At 44.3% G+C, this 17,864-nt stretch overlaps 2 protein-coding genes across 3 annotated transcripts in view; one reads left to right on the forward strand and one right to left on the reverse strand.

Moving 5' to 3' along the window:
• Window positions 1–198, forward strand: part of LOC144511099 (cytochrome P450 2F3-like) — a 36,196-nt gene extending 35,998 nt beyond the window's left edge. Inside the window, exon 9 of the mRNA XM_078241076.1 lies at window positions 176–198. Coding sequence (XP_078097202.1) covers window positions 176–198 — 23 coding nt within the window. The remainder of the gene's footprint in view (window positions 1–175) is intronic.
• LOC144511370 (heterogeneous nuclear ribonucleoprotein U-like protein 1) overlaps window positions 1–17,864 on the reverse strand; it is a 60,541-nt gene continuing 42,677 nt past the window's right edge. Inside the window, exons 8-11 of one of the 2 annotated variants that reach the window (XM_078241666.1) lie at window positions 16,670–16,933; window positions 10,249–10,371; window positions 6,899–7,027; window positions 1–622 (exon numbers count right to left, since the gene is read on the reverse strand). In XM_078241666.1, the coding sequence (XP_078097792.1) occupies window positions 344–622; window positions 6,899–7,027; window positions 10,249–10,371; window positions 16,670–16,933 (795 nt within the window). In that variant the 3' untranslated portion in view covers window positions 1–343. Of the gene's footprint in view, window positions 623–6,359; window positions 6,538–6,898; window positions 7,028–10,248; window positions 10,372–16,669; window positions 16,934–17,864 lie in introns of those variants that run through there. The other variant, XM_078241667.1, reaches the window with a different exon arrangement.

Genomic DNA, 17,864 nt, shown 5'->3' on the forward strand with positions numbered 1-17,864 from the left:
GTCAACGGGCACTCTCAGGAATTGGCAAAAATAAAGTTCGAACCACCACAGGATGGATCTTTGCGCCAGTGGCCCAACGCCACTCATCACTGGGAGAAAGTAGGGTGCAAGGAAAATAAATAAAAAAATTTTAAAAGATACCGCGATCCACAGAAAACTGCCGCTGAATTTCCAGGCAGATCGCTTGACATTGTGTAACTGGTTACCGTCAACGCACTTATGGACACCACATAAATCAGAGAATCTGGTGATGGCCATAACATTCTTGGTGTACTAACCTGGGGTTTATAGTGTGTACATCTGGTAAGAGGGAAGAGACGGTGAAATGGGTTTGATGCGGGGATCAACAACAAAAGGATGAAGGAGGGAAGAGATCTTTCTGACTGTGCTTTTTTTTCCCTCTCTTCCGACTTTTTTTTTTGTTAACAGGATTGTGTGTTTCCAGTTTCCTACCTTTCATTTCTAAAACTGCATGATCAGGAACATCCTTTCCTTCCTCATCAGTGCGCTTTATTGTTCGTTGTTTTAAATCGGCATCCGTGGGACAAATTACAATAGCCTTGCGTTGAAACCCTTCAAAAGGACGCATTTTTCGTCTCTGTGCTGATCCATAAACATTTGTCTAGCAATGGTGACAAAGAAGAGGCAAAATTGTTCATTATTTGTTGCTTGGTTTGCAGACATTGAGGCCTGTAAACGATGAAATAAACAGTTTTTCCCCCTCGTAGCTCAAGTGTCCTGGCAGGGTGGGCAACCCCCTCCCCTCCATTCCCTTGCAGCAGAAAAAAAACTTACCCGCAGAGTTCAGAATCTCCTGACTGGACGTTTTTGAAGTGTTGGATAAACCCGACAGGAATTGCAAAGGTTCAGGAAATTCTTGTGTTGCTCCATAATTTAGACAAACCAAACCAACAGTGTAACTTGTCAGCGCAATCTTAAAAAGCGGAGAACTTCAAACATCCAAATTGAGTCGGCCTTTCTCCCATCCCTACTGCCATAAGACATAGGAGCAGAATGAGGCCACTCGGCCCATCAAGTCTGCTCCGCCATTCAATCATGGCTGATTTTTTTCTCATCCCCATTCTCCTGCCTTTTCCCCATAACCCCTCATCCCCTTATTAATCAAGAACCTATTTATCTATTTGAAGGCTCCAAGCCTTCAAACAGTAATCAGTGAAGCATTAATAAAACAAACCCAACTATCTGTCGGCTAAATAGACGGTGCTAGACCAAACAATTCCAGCCTGAAAACTGGCAACTTCAACCAATTAGAATTTAGCACACAGAACAAGTAGTCCATATCTTAAGTTGAAAAGTCAACAAATCACACCGATTAATAAATTACACCACAACTGAACAATATTTCTTTTCATTAATTCACTAATTGCATTAAATGCTCCTTTACTCCCTGCAAAAGTTAACTATTAAAAGCAGCAATCATGAATTTGACAAATATGGCTGCGATAACTGTGGAAAGTGCATGTTTTTGAAATTATCTATAAAATAACTGCACGCACTGACACCACAAGTGCCAGGCAGAATGGAAATTATTTGGGAATATGCCCAAGCCTCTCAGTCATGCCCTGAGATCCCCCGCCCCCCGTACTGTAAGTGACTGACTGACTGATCTTACGCAGTTAATTTGTATTATGTAACTGTCCACCACTCCATGCATCCTGGTAGAGAAATAATCCCAATTTTATCGAGCGACTCTGCTGCAGTTTCAGTCATGAGTCTAGTTTGGTGTTGTGCATTCAGGCTCGTGTTTCCACTGGGCTGACAGTGCTGTCAATGATCACTGTTTTTAATTCAGGCTACTTTTGCATTTACAGAGAGCAGCGCACAAGGATTTCTGGAATTACTTTGGGTCTATTTAGTGCCTCAAATGGGACAGTTTGTTCCATGACCCTCCTATTCTAATGGTAACCCTACTATTGGCAGTAGAAAATATATTTCCGTTCAGTCTTGAGGCTCTAGTTGATAACTTAAAATTTGTGTGTCTGTCTGTGGGCCGAAGATCATCCTCACTGGATCCCAGGGCAGGGGCAAATATTGGCAGGAGTGACATCACGAGGGAGGGGATTTGACATCAACGGCTGGGAGGTGGCTCTCGTCCCTCCTCCTTCCTCCCCCCCCTCCCAACAAAAAACCTCATAGTCCCTCGATCAGGCATCGGGTGCATTTGAATGAGGGATTTCCCAAACTAGCCACAGGGGATGGCACAAGACTCTGCCACACGTCTATCAGTGAAGAAAATTAGTAGCAAAGGATTTGTTGCCCCTGGCTGCAAGGGAACCACCATCCTCCCACTGGCAAAGGAAGAATAATGCCAGATGAACTTCTAACTTTTGGGGAAACAGGGTCTCACGAGACGGAATAGCAGTTGATGGTTACAGTCATTACAGCAATATTTATTTAAAATGCAGCTCATTTAAAGGAGTTGTACATCCCTCGCATTGTGTTTTCTTGTTTTATTCAAGAATCCTCTACCCCTTTCTGCAAATGCCTTATTGGATTACATCCCTTTAACTCTTGACTGTTCTTCCTGAATCTGCCTCACCATTTTTATTCCATTTTCATTTTTACTCTCCCCTAGCTCAACATCAATTCTTGAGTCCAATCTGATTTCCCACACTCGGTGACTAGGTTGGCGCGTCACAAGCATGTTGTAAAATAAATCACACGCGCACACAAATGAATTGAGGTGTTTGAGACAAATGCATAGCCATAAACTGAATACAATGTCCAATAAGCCTGAATTTCTGCTTTGAACTATGGATATGTTACAGCTCTGACACAACGATATCACAGCTGGCAGCATATTCTGGTACATACAAGTTTCTTATTTTCCACAACTCACAATGGAGCAATCTGCTACACACTTGCGGGCTACAAGTCCCTTTAGTGAGGACTCATCCCGGTAAATCTACACACAGCTTTCAGACTCGAGCTGCAATGCGGCATTCAAAAAATTGCACAGTTCTCCAACCGTGCCCTAACCATTGCTGGACACATTGTTATCACGGTCTCTTTGCTCAAGCCCTCTCCTGCTATTTATAAAACAATGAATGATAACACCGCTCATTTTAATTGTAGTCGTTATCAACAGCATTCACTTTCGAGGAATTATGTACTCACTGCTCTCTTTACATCCAAACAACATAATTCAGTGTCTGTATGTTGTGTGCTCCCATTCTGTGTTTTCCTTCCCAAAATGAACCATCCCACCTTACACTGCAGATCACCCTCCTGTCCACACCAACCTCAAGCCTTTGACAGTCCTTGCAGCAAACCTCCTAGTTTGTCAGCAAAGTATTACTGTACTACTTATGCCCAAGTCCAAATTGTCCATATGAATGGAGGACTAATCCTGCAGTACATCACTGTCACATTACTAGCAAGAGCCATCAAGTCTAACCCTTCGTTTCGCCCCCATTTTGCAACTTTCCATTAGGCTCCTCTTATGCCAACAAGCGATTTTGTTCGGCACACTTGGTTAACATCCCACACTGCCTCTGAAGCAACCAGTCATTGTAGCAGAGGGTGCTATTCTTTACATCAAGCCCATGCCAACCCAATATGGAGCAATCCGAACAGTCCCATTTCTCCCAATCTATCCCCAGAGCTTTGCATGTTCACTTCCCTCAAGTGTCCACCCAAATTCTTTTTCAAATCAATCACCAGCTTTGCTTCCACCGCCCACCTTCACAGCGAGTTCCAGGGTCATTACCACTCGCTGCGCAAAAACATTCTCCCTCACAGCCTCCCTGCATCTCTTGTCCAAAAGCTTAAGTCCATGTTCCCACATCCTCGTATCACAAGGGAAGAGCTTCTCTTTGTCTGCCTTATCTAAATCCGTCATAATCTTGCACACCTTTTGTCAAATGAACTCTCAATCTCCTTTGCTCCATTCAATGGTTTTCACAATCCCTCCACACTACATCTACTGCATTCTCGGTTATCCGAGCAGTCTTCAAGTTCTATTACATTTGTGAAATGCACCTCATCTTTAACAGTTGCATGGTCCAATGCCCCCAAACATTTCTAAATGTTTAATGGTTCAATATCCAACTATGAATTGTAATATTTCATCCAAAACCGATCCTAAACAAATGTGTGTCCACAGTCGGCGGTTTATCCTCCCTTTCTCCTCTTGAATGCAGCCATTATAATGGACAGTTTTTACATCAGAGGAGGATTGGAAAACTCTGCTCAGATATCCTGCCTTCTCCGCAGGGACTTTATTCAATAGACTATTGCGCACCCACCCAAACATCTTGAATTCTTCCCACTTTGAGAAATCAATTCCTTTTCTAGTTATTTCTGTGGCAGCACAACGGAAAGACAGAAGCATAGCGTCGTCTAATTTTATGATAGCAAATTATGCCCTAATTTGAGTTTGCTATCAAAAACCAGCAAATTATTCCCTAATTGAGTTTGCTAAGTTATGCAATAAGCCACTCAATACACATTTTACACACAGCGGCATTTTCCCCACCCAAGGGGGTGGTAACTTCCTAAAGTTCAAAGCAATTACAATTTAAGTCACAGGTAAGGTTCAGCTTCTGCAAATCCACTGCAGAATAATTCAAATAAAGGACTCTGTTTCAATGGAACATTCTTCTCATTTTTAAACAAAATTCCACTAAATTCTGAGGCTCCGACAGCAGTTTTTGCAGTGCAGTACGGCTCCATTCAAAGTTGTACCTAATTTCTGTTTGCTCAGGTTGACTATACAAGATTGGCTGACGTTTACAATTGGAACAGTAATTGAATTCAGCCTTCAGTATTTTACAGCTTCTCGGGGTAGCACAATCTCACACTCCTCTCAACAAGATTTCAGGGGGCACAGTTACAACTTGGTAAAATCAGTTCAGAGTTGAAAGCATCTGACACTAACTAGCTAAAGTAGCAACAATGGTGAGATTCAAAGCACAAGCTATATTGCTCTGCCGTACCACACAATTACCTGCCCATTATTATCCATTTTGGCATTTATAGGAGAATTCAGTTAAGTAACCAACAAACCTGCTTAATCAGTTAATGTTTAATGACAAGAAAATTCAAGAGTATATGTTTTTTTTAAAGGTTGAAATCGCAAATTGCTTCACACCAAAAGGGAATTGATCATTTTAATGTGACGGTGCACAATGCCAGCCAATCCACAGAGTCAAATATTCATTTGTTTGAAAGCTATAAACCATCCCTTTTTACGACTGCTGGCAACATCACATTACTGTAGGCAACAGGGGTGGCACAGTGGTTAGCACTGCTGCTTCACAGCGTCAGGGGCCCGTGTTCGATTCCCGGCTTGGGTCACTGTCTGTGTGGAGTCTGCACATTCTCCCCAAGTCTGCGTGGGTTTCCTCCGGGTGCTCCGGTTTCCTCCCACAGTCCGAAAGACGTGTTGGTTAGGGTGCACTGACCCGAACAGGCGCCGGAGTGTGGCGACTAGGGAAATTTCACAGTAACTTCATTGCAGTGTTAATGTAAGCCTTACTAGAGACTAATAAATAAACTTTAAACAAAGCTCTGAAGAAGAGTCACACGGACTCAACTCTATTTCTTTCTCCACAGATGCTGTCAAACCTGCTGGGGTTTTTTGTCCAGCATTTTCAGTTTTTAAATGCAGTTATTAGACAGCTCATTATATCTGTAATCTGTTCAAACTACACAGTAAACTATATCTCGCAGTGAGCACTTATTCTCCAGTTACAAAAGCACTTTGAGCGAGGAATATCGCAACCCTGCAACATCATTTATGCTTAATCTCCATTCTTTTTAAAAAGCTTCTTAGGCTTCTGAACTTTCTGCCAGCATAAAAGAATCCTCGCTCTTCATTCGAAATTCAAGGCATTTCCAGGCTTGGATTACAGAAATTATGAAGCAACACAAGACACAAAGTCCTTACGATGTAAACCAATCGCAATAGGCAAACCAAACATGGGTGTGGAATTTAATAGCGGTGTACATCTTTAATGTACTTCAAGGTTATGCAAAATTTGATATGCCAATCTTCAGCATACATTTTGAGGATTAGAACTATCTAATTCAATTGTGGTGCAAGGTGTCTGTACACAAATGTGAAATGTGTGGGTCATTCAGCCGCTAGGATAGAGCAAGTTCCATTCTCAAGGGAACAGTTAAATATCTTCAGAAAGTTTGATAAAGTCAATCTCATCCAATTAAGAACAGGACTTTAGAGCTCGAACAAAGTAGATGCGTGTATCAGAGCAACTACAGTGTCACCTACAGTGGACGACTATTAAGTTTTCGTGTAAGTTAGCATCTGTAAATATAATTAGGACTCGGTTCTTTGCACCTAAGGGGTCAACAAATGCCACCAAAAAAGTGCAAAGTCTTCCCTGTCTTGACCCTGACTACACTCACTGATACTTACTTATACTTACCAGTGCTTCACAAGACCACCTGCCCCCAGACAAGACAACATGTAGCTACTTACCAGCGGTACTTACAGTTATCCTGAACCAAAGATTATCCTTTAGACCTGTACTTACCTTGCCCGTCCTGGAGGACCTGAAAAGCCAATACTAGTTAGTGATAACTTACCTGGACGTCAATTATTTAACAAAACAAAGTTCCAATTACTATATTTACTTTTTTTTTTACTTTGGTAACAATGGAGATCAGTCACTCACCATCGGAGCTTTATTTTCTAAGCAGCAACATCATTACATTTCATCTTGCATTTTTGTTCTTTACGTGAGATGGTTACTTTCATTTGATCCCCAGGTAATGAAACAAAGTCAAGCTTTATTTACAATGTTTCGTTTAAATATTACAAGAGATTTAATTAGCTGAATAAATGTACTGTGAATTTAGTGACGTAAGCTATCTTAGCTGGGTGCAACAATAAAGCAGGGAAACACAACAGTACCTGGTCAAGGATGTAGTTACGTTTCTTGCGAGCAGCGATTTGGATGAGGCGGTTCAAACACTGAGTAGCCTGCTGGATCAGGACGTCCCAACGGCCTGCATAATTGCGTTGACGGCGAAGACCCATCACCTGTGAAAATGGCAGAGATGCCTGTTGCTCAAAGGACCGGATTCTTTGGCTCCTAGTAAGCATCAGTTCCTGGTGTGTGGCCAGTGAATCGGAATACTAACCCAATTTGTAATTAAATAGTTTAAGCACTGGAGAGCCCATTAGCCTGGGCTTAAACTCACCTGTATACCCATATTACTAACTTCATTGCAGTACTGATGTAAGCCTACTTGTGACAATACTAAAACTTCAAACTACTTTTCATTTCTGGGAAGCAGCAGAGCCGCGATTTGGCAGGCAGTGGGGAGGGAGAGGGAGCCAGAGCGTGATGCGGTTCTCCGGGAAAACTCGCAAAGTGGCTGCAGAGGGCGGAAACGAAGATGTACCAAAATTCCCAAAGTCAGTAAGGTAGATTCTGCACCGTGTGCTATTTATTGATTGATAAAGTCAAAAGGTAGTAAGATGCTCAAACTAGTACACAAGAAGATAAAGCGAAGGTTGAGGACTTCTGATCTCCAGGAAAAAAAGATAGAATTCATCCCTGAATCACAAAAGTTCACAAGAGACAAAACATTTTTTCTTTATTTAGTGAGATGTTATACTGTAATTAGCTTTAAAGATGTTCCAGTATTTGTCCATTGCAAATGAAAAAAAACTCAAAACTCTCAATACAGTATGAGCACTTTGAGAGTCAAGCATGCAGCTATAGTGAAAAGTGTCGCTCATTAACCAAAACACTTCTGGAAAATAGACGAGATTAGATTAAATTATTATTGTAAAATTAATTTGGTGACTTGCCCCTGCTGCTAATTCAGAGTGGCAAGTTTTTTGTTCACGAGTTCTTCATTAAGTCCAAATCAGAGTTCTTGCAAAGTAGCGGAAAAAATGGGACATATTAACTGGCATGCTTTGACACAGTGCAACTAGCTACCCAGGAGGGTGCAGCGGAGCCCAAATCTCGGCTCATTAAAGTGAATCTGCATCAGTTTCCAGTCACAGTCACCTCAACGTGAAGAGCAGCTCAGTTTTGTTCTAAGGTCTTTGAAAAGGCCAGGTTGCTGAGTGAGCGAGTTAGGGGTTTGGAAGAAGGGCATGCCAGTGTGCATGTTGAGGGAAGAGGGGGCTTCACACGCATGTGAGATGCAGTGGAGAGAGGGGCTTCACAGAGTCTTGTGTCTCCAGGGAATATGGAAGGCCACAACCTATATTAGTATATAAAATAATATTTTAAGGACTTTACAGGCGCGCTCCGTATTAATATGATACATCAATGCTGATCTGAAATACACAAACTTTAGTAATTATATACGCATTGCTGTTTTGTGGCTGGCGTCATATTCATTTTCATATGATGTGGGCACCACTAGCAAGGTCAGACTTTGATGCAACTGCGGGCTGCCTCACAGCGCCAGGGACCCGGGTTTGATTCTGGCCTTGGGTGACTGTGTGGAGTCTGCAAGTTCTCCTTGTGTTTGCATGGGTTTCCTCCGGGTGCTCCGGTTTCCTCCCACCCTCCAAAGATGTGCAGGTTAGGTGGATTGGCCATGCTAAATTGCCCCTTAGTGTCAGGGGGATTAGCAAGGTAAACACATGAGTTTACGGGATAGGGCCTGGGTGGGATTGTTGTCGGTGTCGACTTAATGGGCCAAATGGCCTCCTTCTGCACTGCAGGTATTCCATGCCTTTGAGAAGGTGACAGGGAGTTAAAATGTCTTATTGCAAGTGTGGACATCATCTTGAGTTCATTTTGATTTGATTTGATACAAATACATTGACTAATGTCAAGGCATGAGGCAAAGGTAAGCAAAGGGAAAACCCACTTGAAGTCGAATAATTACACCTGTTTGAAGTGACCTGGAAGCATTTACCATAGAAAGTGCTACAATCACATGGTTCCTGATCACAAGAAATTAATTTAGGCCTTTTTGTCTACAGTCACTCTCATAAGTTTTTTTAAGTTGTATTTATTAGCATCACAAGTAGGCTTACATTAACACCGCAATGAAGTTACTGTGAAAATCACAGAATCCCTACAATGCAGGCCATTCGGCCCATCGAGCCTGCACCGACAACAGTCCCACTCAGGCCCTATCCCCATAACCCCACGTATTTACCCTGCTAACACTACCCCGAGTCACCACACACCAGCGCCTGTTCAGATACACTGAGGGAGAATTTAGCATGGCCAATGCACCTAACCAGCACGCGGGGGGAACACGGTGGCACAGTGGTTAGCACTGCTGCCTCACCAGTGCCAGGGACCCGGGTTCAATTCCTGGCTTGGATCACTGTCTGTGCGGAGCCTGCAGTCGCCCAAGGCCAGAATTGAACCCAGGTCCCTGGCACTGAGAGGCAGCAGTGCTAACCACTGTGCCACCATGCTGCCCGTCTCTGCCCTCCTCCAAGGATTATTTAAACAAAAGGACCTTAATATTTGCACACGTATCTGCACTTAATGCCATTTTTTAAAAATTCATGTACGGGATGTGGGTGTTGCCGGCTGGGCCAGCGTTTATTACCCATCCCTAACTGCCCTCCATTCCAGAGGGCATTTGAGAGTCAACCACATTGCTGTGGCTCTGGAGTCACATGTAGGCCAGACTGGGTAAGGACGGCAGATTTCCTTCCCTAAAGGGCATTAATGAACCAGATGGGTTTTTGAAACAATTAACAATGGTTTCATGGTCATCAGGATTATTTCCAGATATTTTATTGAATTCAAAGATCACCATCTGCCATGATGAGATTTGAACTCAGGTCCCCAGATCTTGACTGGGGTCTCCGGATTACTAATCCAGTGACAATACCACTGCGCCACTGCCTCCCCTCCCCCTTTGACAGTATATTAAGTACAAAACTGAAAATAGCACTGCAGATGACGACTTTTGACCCTTTCTGCAATAACCTACCGAAATAAACTGTTGATGGATTTATAGATAAACATTTTCAACCTTTCCAAAACTAGTTGAGGCACAAATAGGTCACAGAAGAAAATGCCATCAGTCTCTAGAAATACTACTGGGGCAATGACACCTGGTCCCATTACTGGATTTTCAGTCTGTGTTTATTTATTCGGTCTTTGGAAAGCAGACTTATCATATACTGACCCCATGTTTAGAGGATTACTGGGGGATTTTAGACTGAACTCGGTTAGTGAAGGTTACCAGCTAAGCGTCTCCAAGCTACTTACCAGTTCAGGCACAAACACAAGAACTGGGTCATTCCGCATGCCCGATACCTACCTTCATCTTTTCCATTATGGCGTTTGTTCCAAGGATATTGTATTTCTTCCAGGGATTGCGAGCTGCATGTGTAATTGCCCATGTTGTCTTCCCAGCGGCAGGCAAACCAACCATCATCAGGATCTAAGAGGGAAGAAAAAAACCTCACGAATAAAACACATGACTCTCAAAATTCTTTAAGGTGCTGCGCCCCTCATTTTCTCCAATTTCCTTTTCTTCCAACTATCTGCAGACTTTTCTGTTCAGTCATTTATCATTATGCAACAACTTGCATTTATATAGCACTTTTAAGGTCGTAAAACATCTGATCATAGAATCTCTACAGTGCAGGAGGAGGCCGTTTGGCCCATCGAGCCTGAACCGACAACAATCGCACCAATATCCTATCCCGTAACCCCACGTATTTACCCGACTAATCCCCCGACACCAAGGGGCAATTTAGCATGGCCAATTCACCTAACCCGCACATCTTTGGAGTGTGGGAGAAAACCAGAGCGCCCGGAGGAAACTCATGCAGGCACGGGGAGAACGTGCAAACTCCACACAGACGGTGACCCAAGGCCGGAATTGAACCCGGGTCCCTGGAGCTGTGAGGCAGCAGTGCTAACCACTGTGCCGCTGTGTCTTGAGGCGCTTCATAAAGAAATTAGAACATGTGACCAAAAGTCTGGTCAAAAGGGTAGTTGTCAAGGAGGGTTACAATGGAAGGAGGGAGCCAGACAGATCAGGGAGAGAATGCCACAGCTTGGGGTTAAGGCAGCTAAAGCAAGGTCGCCCGCTGACTGTGAAATAATAATAACCGGGGATTGCACTAAATGCCACACGCTGTCAGTGCTGGCTGTTCTGCATTGAACCCCTTGGAGAATCTTTACTTGAAACAGAAGATAAGCAACGCTGTCCCAAATCTGTCTGTTCAAGTCATAACCACGCTGCAATTACCAGTGACGATTATGTGGCAACAGTGGCAGAAAGCTTATTCGTCATTCTGGTGTCTTGCAGACCACCCAAAGGCAAACCTCCCTCTGGTTCATAAAAGCAGCTGACCCTTTACTGCCCTCTGCTGGAATCTTTACAGCTGCTGCCAACGCTTCTCAAGAATTAGCTCAACTCACTCCCTAAACAGGCCTCCCAACCTGAGAAACTAAGGCTTGCACAGCAAGTCATTGGCCAGAGGCACAGTTTGTGATGAAAAAGCGCAGTAATTTGGTTTGCCGGAGAATGATGTCCACATTGAGATGCATGTGAGTCCTGCCGCTTGAAGGTGAGTGATGACGAGATCAATGTGGGTGCTGAAGTTTTACCCGTCAGGGCAGTTCAAAATTTCACCGTTTCTTACTACACATTTTAACTCCTCTTTCCAATTTGTATTGTCGTCACTAGTTTGAGGTTGAACTAAACTGTTCACAATCTCAAGCATTCTTTTTAACCTCAAGCTCAGTTTCCAACCGTATATCACTGCCATCGCAAGAATGCCCACTTCCATCTCCACCCTTATTTCAGCCCACCTGCCACTGATGGGCAGCACGGGGGCACACTGCTGCCTCACAGCGCCAGGGACCCAGGTTCAATTCTGGCCTCGAGTGACTGCCTGTGTGGAGTCTGCACGTCCTCCCCGTGTCTGTGTGGGTTTCCTCCGGGTGTTCCGGTTTGCCTCCCACACTGCAAAGGTGTGCAGGTTAAGTGGATTGGCCATGCTAACTTGCCCTTAGTATCAGGGGGATTAGCTGGGTAAATGCATGGGCTTACGGGGATAGGGCCTGTCAGTGCAGACTCAATGGACCGAATGGCCTCCTCCTGTACTGCAGGGATTCTAGGATTCTGAAACCAATCCCTGCCTTGGTCACTTCTAGACTCTATTGCAACAATGCTTTCGTTCCCGACCTTGAAACCAACACTTCTCCTAAAATTCAGCTCATGCAACCCTCCCCCTCCCCCACCCCCCACCTCCCCAATCATTAAGGGGAATCCCACAGCTTTTTATGCATATGTAAGGAGGAATAGGGTAGCTAAGGAAAGGGTAGGTCCACTCAAGGACATTGGAGGGAGTGTGTGTGTGGAGCCAGATGAGGTGGATGAGGTCCTTAACGAATACTTTGCATCAGTATTCACAAAGGAGAAGGATGTGGTGGACGGTGAGTGTAGAAAGGAGGATGTTGACATTCTAGGGCATGTTGAGATAAAAAGGGAGGAGGTATTGGAGGTTTTGAAAAACATTTCGATGGAAAAGTCCCCGGGGCCTGATAGGGTCTATCTCAGAATACTGAGAGAGACGAGGGAAGAAATTGCTGAGGCCTTGGCCAAAATCTTTAAAGCCTCTTTAGCCACGGGGGAGGTGCCAGAGGATTGGAGAGTAGCTGACGTTGTTCCTCTGTTTGAGAAGGGCAGAAGAGACAATCCAGGAAATTACAGCCCTGTGAGCCTTACATCAGTGGTGGGGAAATTGTTGGAGAAGATTCTTACAAGAGGCGAGGCCACATTGGATTTGGTACTGGGTAATGAGCCAGGCCAGGTGTTAGATTTGGATGTAGGTGAACACTTTGGTGACGTTTACTTATACCGCAGGGCAAGAGTTATAGCTGGGGGAAAGGAAATTATGATACGATTAGGCGTGATTCAGGATGCATAGGATGTGGAAGGAAACTGCAGGGGATGGGCACAATTGAAGTGTGGAGCTTGTTCAAGGAACAGCTACTGCGTGTCCTTGAGAAGTATGTATCTGTCAGGCAGGGAGGAAGTGGTCGAGCGAGGGAACCGTGGTTTACTAAAGAAATTGAATCTCTTGTGAAGAGAAAGAAGGAGACTTATGTAAAGATGAGACGTGAAGGCTCAGTTAGGGCGCTTGAGAGTTACAAATTAGCTAGGAAGGACCTAAAGAGAGAGCTAAGAAGAGCTAGGAGAGGACATGAGAAGTCTTTGGCAGGTAGGAACAAGGAAAACACTAAAGCTTTCTATAGGTATGTCAGGAATAAAAGAATGACCAGGGTAAGATTAGGGCCAGTCAAGGACAGTAGTGGGAAGTTGTGCGTGGAGTCCGAAGAGATAGGAGAGGCACTAAATGAATATTTTTCGTCAGTATTCACACAGGAAAAAGACAATGTTGTCGAGGAGAATACTGAGATACAGGCTATTGGACTAGACGGGATTGAGGTTCATAAGGAGGAGGTGTTAGCAATTCTGGAAAGTGTGAAAATAGATAAGTCCCCTGGACCGGATGGGATTTATCCTAGGATTCTCTGGGAGGCTAGGGAGCAGATTGCAGAGCCTTTGGCTTTGATCTTTATGTCATCATTGTCTACAGGAATAGTGCCAGAAGACTGGAAGATAGCAAATGTTGTCCCCTTGTTCAAGAAGGGGAGTAGAGACAACCCAGGTAATTATAGACCAGTGAGTCTTACTTCTGTTGTGGGCAAAGTTTTGGAAAGGATTATAAGAGATAGGATTTATAATCATCTAGAAAGGAATAATTTGGATTAGGGATAGTCAGCACGGTTTTGTGAAGGGTAGGTTGTGCCTCACAAACCTCTTTGAGAAGGTGACCAAAGAGGTGGATAAGGGTAAAGCAGTTGATGTGGTGTATATGGATTTCAGCAAAGCATTTGATAAGGTTCCCCATGGTAAGCTCTTGCAGAAGATACGGAGGCATGGGATTGAGGGTGATTTACCGGTTTGGATCAGGAATTGGCTAGCTGTAAGAAGACAGAGGGAAATGTTCATCCTGGAGTTCAGTTACGAGTGGTGTACCGCAAGGATCTGTTTTGGGGCCACTGCTGTTTGTCATTTTTATAAATGACCTGGATGAGGGCATAGAAGGATGGGTTAGTAAATTTGCAGATGACACTAATGTCGGTGGAGTTGTGGACAGTGCGGAAGGATGTTGCAGGTTACAGAGGGACATAGATAAGCTGCAGAGCTGGGCTGAGAGGTGGCAAATGGAGTTTAATGCGGAAAAGTGTGAGGTGATTCACTTTGGAAGGAGTAACAGGAATACAGAGTACTGGGCTAATGGTAAGATACTTGTAGTGTGGATGAGCAGAGATATCTCGGTGTCCATGTGCATAGATCCCTGAAAGTTGGCACCCAGGTTGATAGGGTTGTTAAGAAGGCGTACGGAGTGTTAGCTTTTATTGGTAGAGGGATTGAGTTTCGGAGCCATGAGGTCATGTCGCAGCTGTACAAAACTCTGGTACGGCCGCACTTGGAGTATTGCGTACAGTTCTGGTCGCCGCATTATAGGAAGGATATGGAAACATTGGAAAGAGTGCAGAGGAGATTTACTAGGATGTTGCCTGGTATGGTGGGAAGGTCTTATGAGGAAAGGCTGAGGCTGTTTTTCGTTAGAGAGAAGGTGGTTAAGAGGTGACTTAATAGAGGCATATAAGATGATCAGAGGATTAGATAGGGTGGACAGCGAGAACCTTTTTCCTCAGATGGCGATGGCTAACACGAGGGGACATAGCTTTAAATTGAGGGGTGATAGATATAGGACAAATGTCAGAGGTAGGTTCTTTACTCAGAGTAGTAAGGGCGTGGAATGCCCTGCCTGCAACAGTAGTGGACTCGCCAACATTAAGGGCATTTAAATGGTCATTGGATAAACATATGGATGATATTGGAATAGTGTAGGTTAGATGGACTTTAGATTGGTTTCACAGGTTGACGCAACATCGAAAGGGGCGAAGGGCCTGTACTGCGCTGTAATGTTCTTAGGGATGATGTACTCACATCTGGAAGGGAATAGGCTTATTAGCGACAGGCAGCATGGTTTTGTGAAGGGGAAGTTGTGTCTCACAAGCTTGATTGAGGTCTTTGAGAAGTGACAAGAAAAATTGCCTAGGGCAGGGCAGTGGGTGGTTTGGAGGATATGGACTATGAAGAAAGGTTGAACAAACTTGGATTGTTTTCATTGGAGCGTCGGAGGATGGGGCGGGGGGGGGGGGGGGTGTGCTGTCTGCTCCTCTTATGCATTCCTCTTCCTTCTGTCCTACCAATGGCTGCCATGCCTTCAACCAACTGCCCCTAAGTTCCTGATCGATGACTAAACAATTTTAAAACAGTACGATTTTGATTCTGAAAGATGTTACATACAAAGACCACAAACTGTTATTCATTATCCCTCAAATCAGTGATTTAAAAGTGTTTTGGCCTTCCAACCCTATTTTAGCTTAACCATTGCCCTACAAAATGACCCACCTGTCAGTGATGTGTGCGCGTGAGCGTGTGCTCCCAGAGAACCAGGGGCTGCTCTCCCTTTAGAGAGAGAGCTGACTGGTGTGATTTAACCCGAGGGTCACCACAACTCAGGCAATGGGCAAGGTTGAGTTGGCAGGGCCTTCATAGATAACCTCAGCCGGTACAGGAAATGTACCTGTGCTGTTAGCATTGCTCTGCATTACAAACCAGCCATCTGAGCTAAAACTGCCCCCCCCCCTCCCAAACGAAGGCAGCCGAATGCATTCAATGGACCTGTATTCCATCCTCATGGTGGAATGAGATGCTGCCACCTATCATCTCCTGAACGGGGTGACTGATGAGCATCTTCACCAGAACACCTTGCGCTGGGGGCCACATCTGTGTCGCCTCTTGGTTTTATGGAGACGTGAGTCTTATCCTTAGAGTTCAATGCTTGGCGGCTAAGCTTCCAATTATTCTGCACCAATCTATCTACGGATGGTTCACAGACTCCACAAGACCAGGTGTTTCAGCTCACCCATGCCTGCCACAGGACGATATTTTATTGAAACCATTTACTACGGTGGGATTAGAGCCAAGAACCCCAGAGTATTGCTCTTGGTTTGTGGTTTACTAGCTCAGTCACAGCAAGGAGCCAGGTATCCACCCGTCAATACCCCAGAAATTATCCTCATCCATTTAGTTATCTAGACATCATTCAGATGTCTTGATAAAGACATGATTCAGATGTCTTGATAAAGACATGGTTGATTAATAGTGCTTTCTGTGCTTGCACCATATAAGCAATGGGCATGGACAGTGGGGTGAGATTGCATAGACCAAAGCACCTTGTCAATAGGAGTCTTCAATCAACCTTTCACATTATGTTCTTCTAATAGGACCATGGGGGGTGTAATCTAGGATTCATGGCTGGGTGTATGAACAACATTGCCATTTCTAAATTTCATCCTTTGGACATTTTACAAGATTTGCTACTGCAGAATTATGATCCTAGGAGAGGCACAAAAACAAAAGATCCACATCCCAAGACTTGAAACACTGAAAAATATCCTGAAATTAATTATGTAATTAAAATCAAATAGATTTAGACATCATGGGGGAAAAGTAGACCAAGTGGGGAATTCAAACTAATTTTTTTTTTCAAATGGTGTAGTTCAACGAAAGGGTTTCTTCGAGGCAGATTTCTTTTAGGATCACAATAACCTTTTCTAACCCTGGTCCGTGTACCTACCTCACACTCCGACTTGGTCTTTGGTCCGGCTGTGCCTGGTATACGCTCATCTACAGGCACATGTTCAATGTACTTGAACCCATCGGGAATTCTGCACCACGGTTCCCTCTGCCCAAAGTTGAATTCAATGGCACAGTTCTTTGTCAGCACGTGTGGAAACAATGGCAAGCCGCCAAGAGCCATTTTTCTGGCCCTGAACGCCACACCGAGCCACCTTCCATTCTTTGTAAAGGACATCTCCACATCTTCACCGGCTTCAAAATTCTAGATGATGGAGAATAAAAATATTCAACCACAAAATATTACAACAACTGATCTTATCAACCACCCTCATTTCCTATGTAATGCAGTGCCCTCAAACACGAGAGCTAGCTCAGATTTTCCATCTTACCTTCAGTCCCCTTTCCCACCTTTTCCAGCAAGTGACACCATCCATTCCTCTGACCCCCTCCATGTCATTTGAGGGTGGCACAAATTGTGGTTAGCACTGCTGCCTTACAGCGTCAGGGACCCGGGTTAGATTCTGGCCTTGGGTGACTGTCTGGAGTTTGCTTGTTCTCCCCATCTCTGCATGGGTTTGCTCCGGGTGCTCTGGTTTCCTCCCACAGTCCAAAGATGTGTAGGTTAGGTGGATTGGCCATGCTAAGTTGCCCCTTAGTATCCAAAGATATGCAGGTTAGGTGGATTGGCCATGCTAAATTGCCCCTTACTGTCAGGGAGATTAGCAGGTTAAGTGCGTGGGGTTATGGGGATAGGGCCTGGGTGGGATTGTTGTCAGTGCAGGCTCCATGGGCCAAATGGCCTCATTCTGTACTGTAGGGATTCTTTGATTCTAAACATCTGACCAAGAACCAAGAGATCCTGACAAAGTATAAGTCCAGGCAATCTGCCCACTGTCAAAAGGAATTATAAGCAGTGGCAAGGCTAAGCTTCTGTTCCGCATGGATAACCACAATTTACGATTACAAGACAGCCATCACAGGCTCTCCAGGAGACTGCAAAATTTGAACAGCAGCATAGAATCCTTGTTTGAACGTCATGAATCACATTAATCTCTTTTCCCAGTACAGTTTTATCAGAGATACCAAGTTGATATCATGAGCAGTCAAATCCCATTCTGACCCGTTTCACCAATCTGAAAACTAACATTCAAAACCATACAAAGCTCCAAAAAAGCTTCATCATTAATACAGAT

The sequence above is a fragment of the Mustelus asterias genome, chromosome 24 (genome assembly GCF_964213995.1).
Source record: "Mustelus asterias chromosome 24, sMusAst1.hap1.1, whole genome shotgun sequence".
Lineage (NCBI taxonomy): Eukaryota > Metazoa > Chordata > Chondrichthyes > Carcharhiniformes > Triakidae > Mustelus > Mustelus asterias.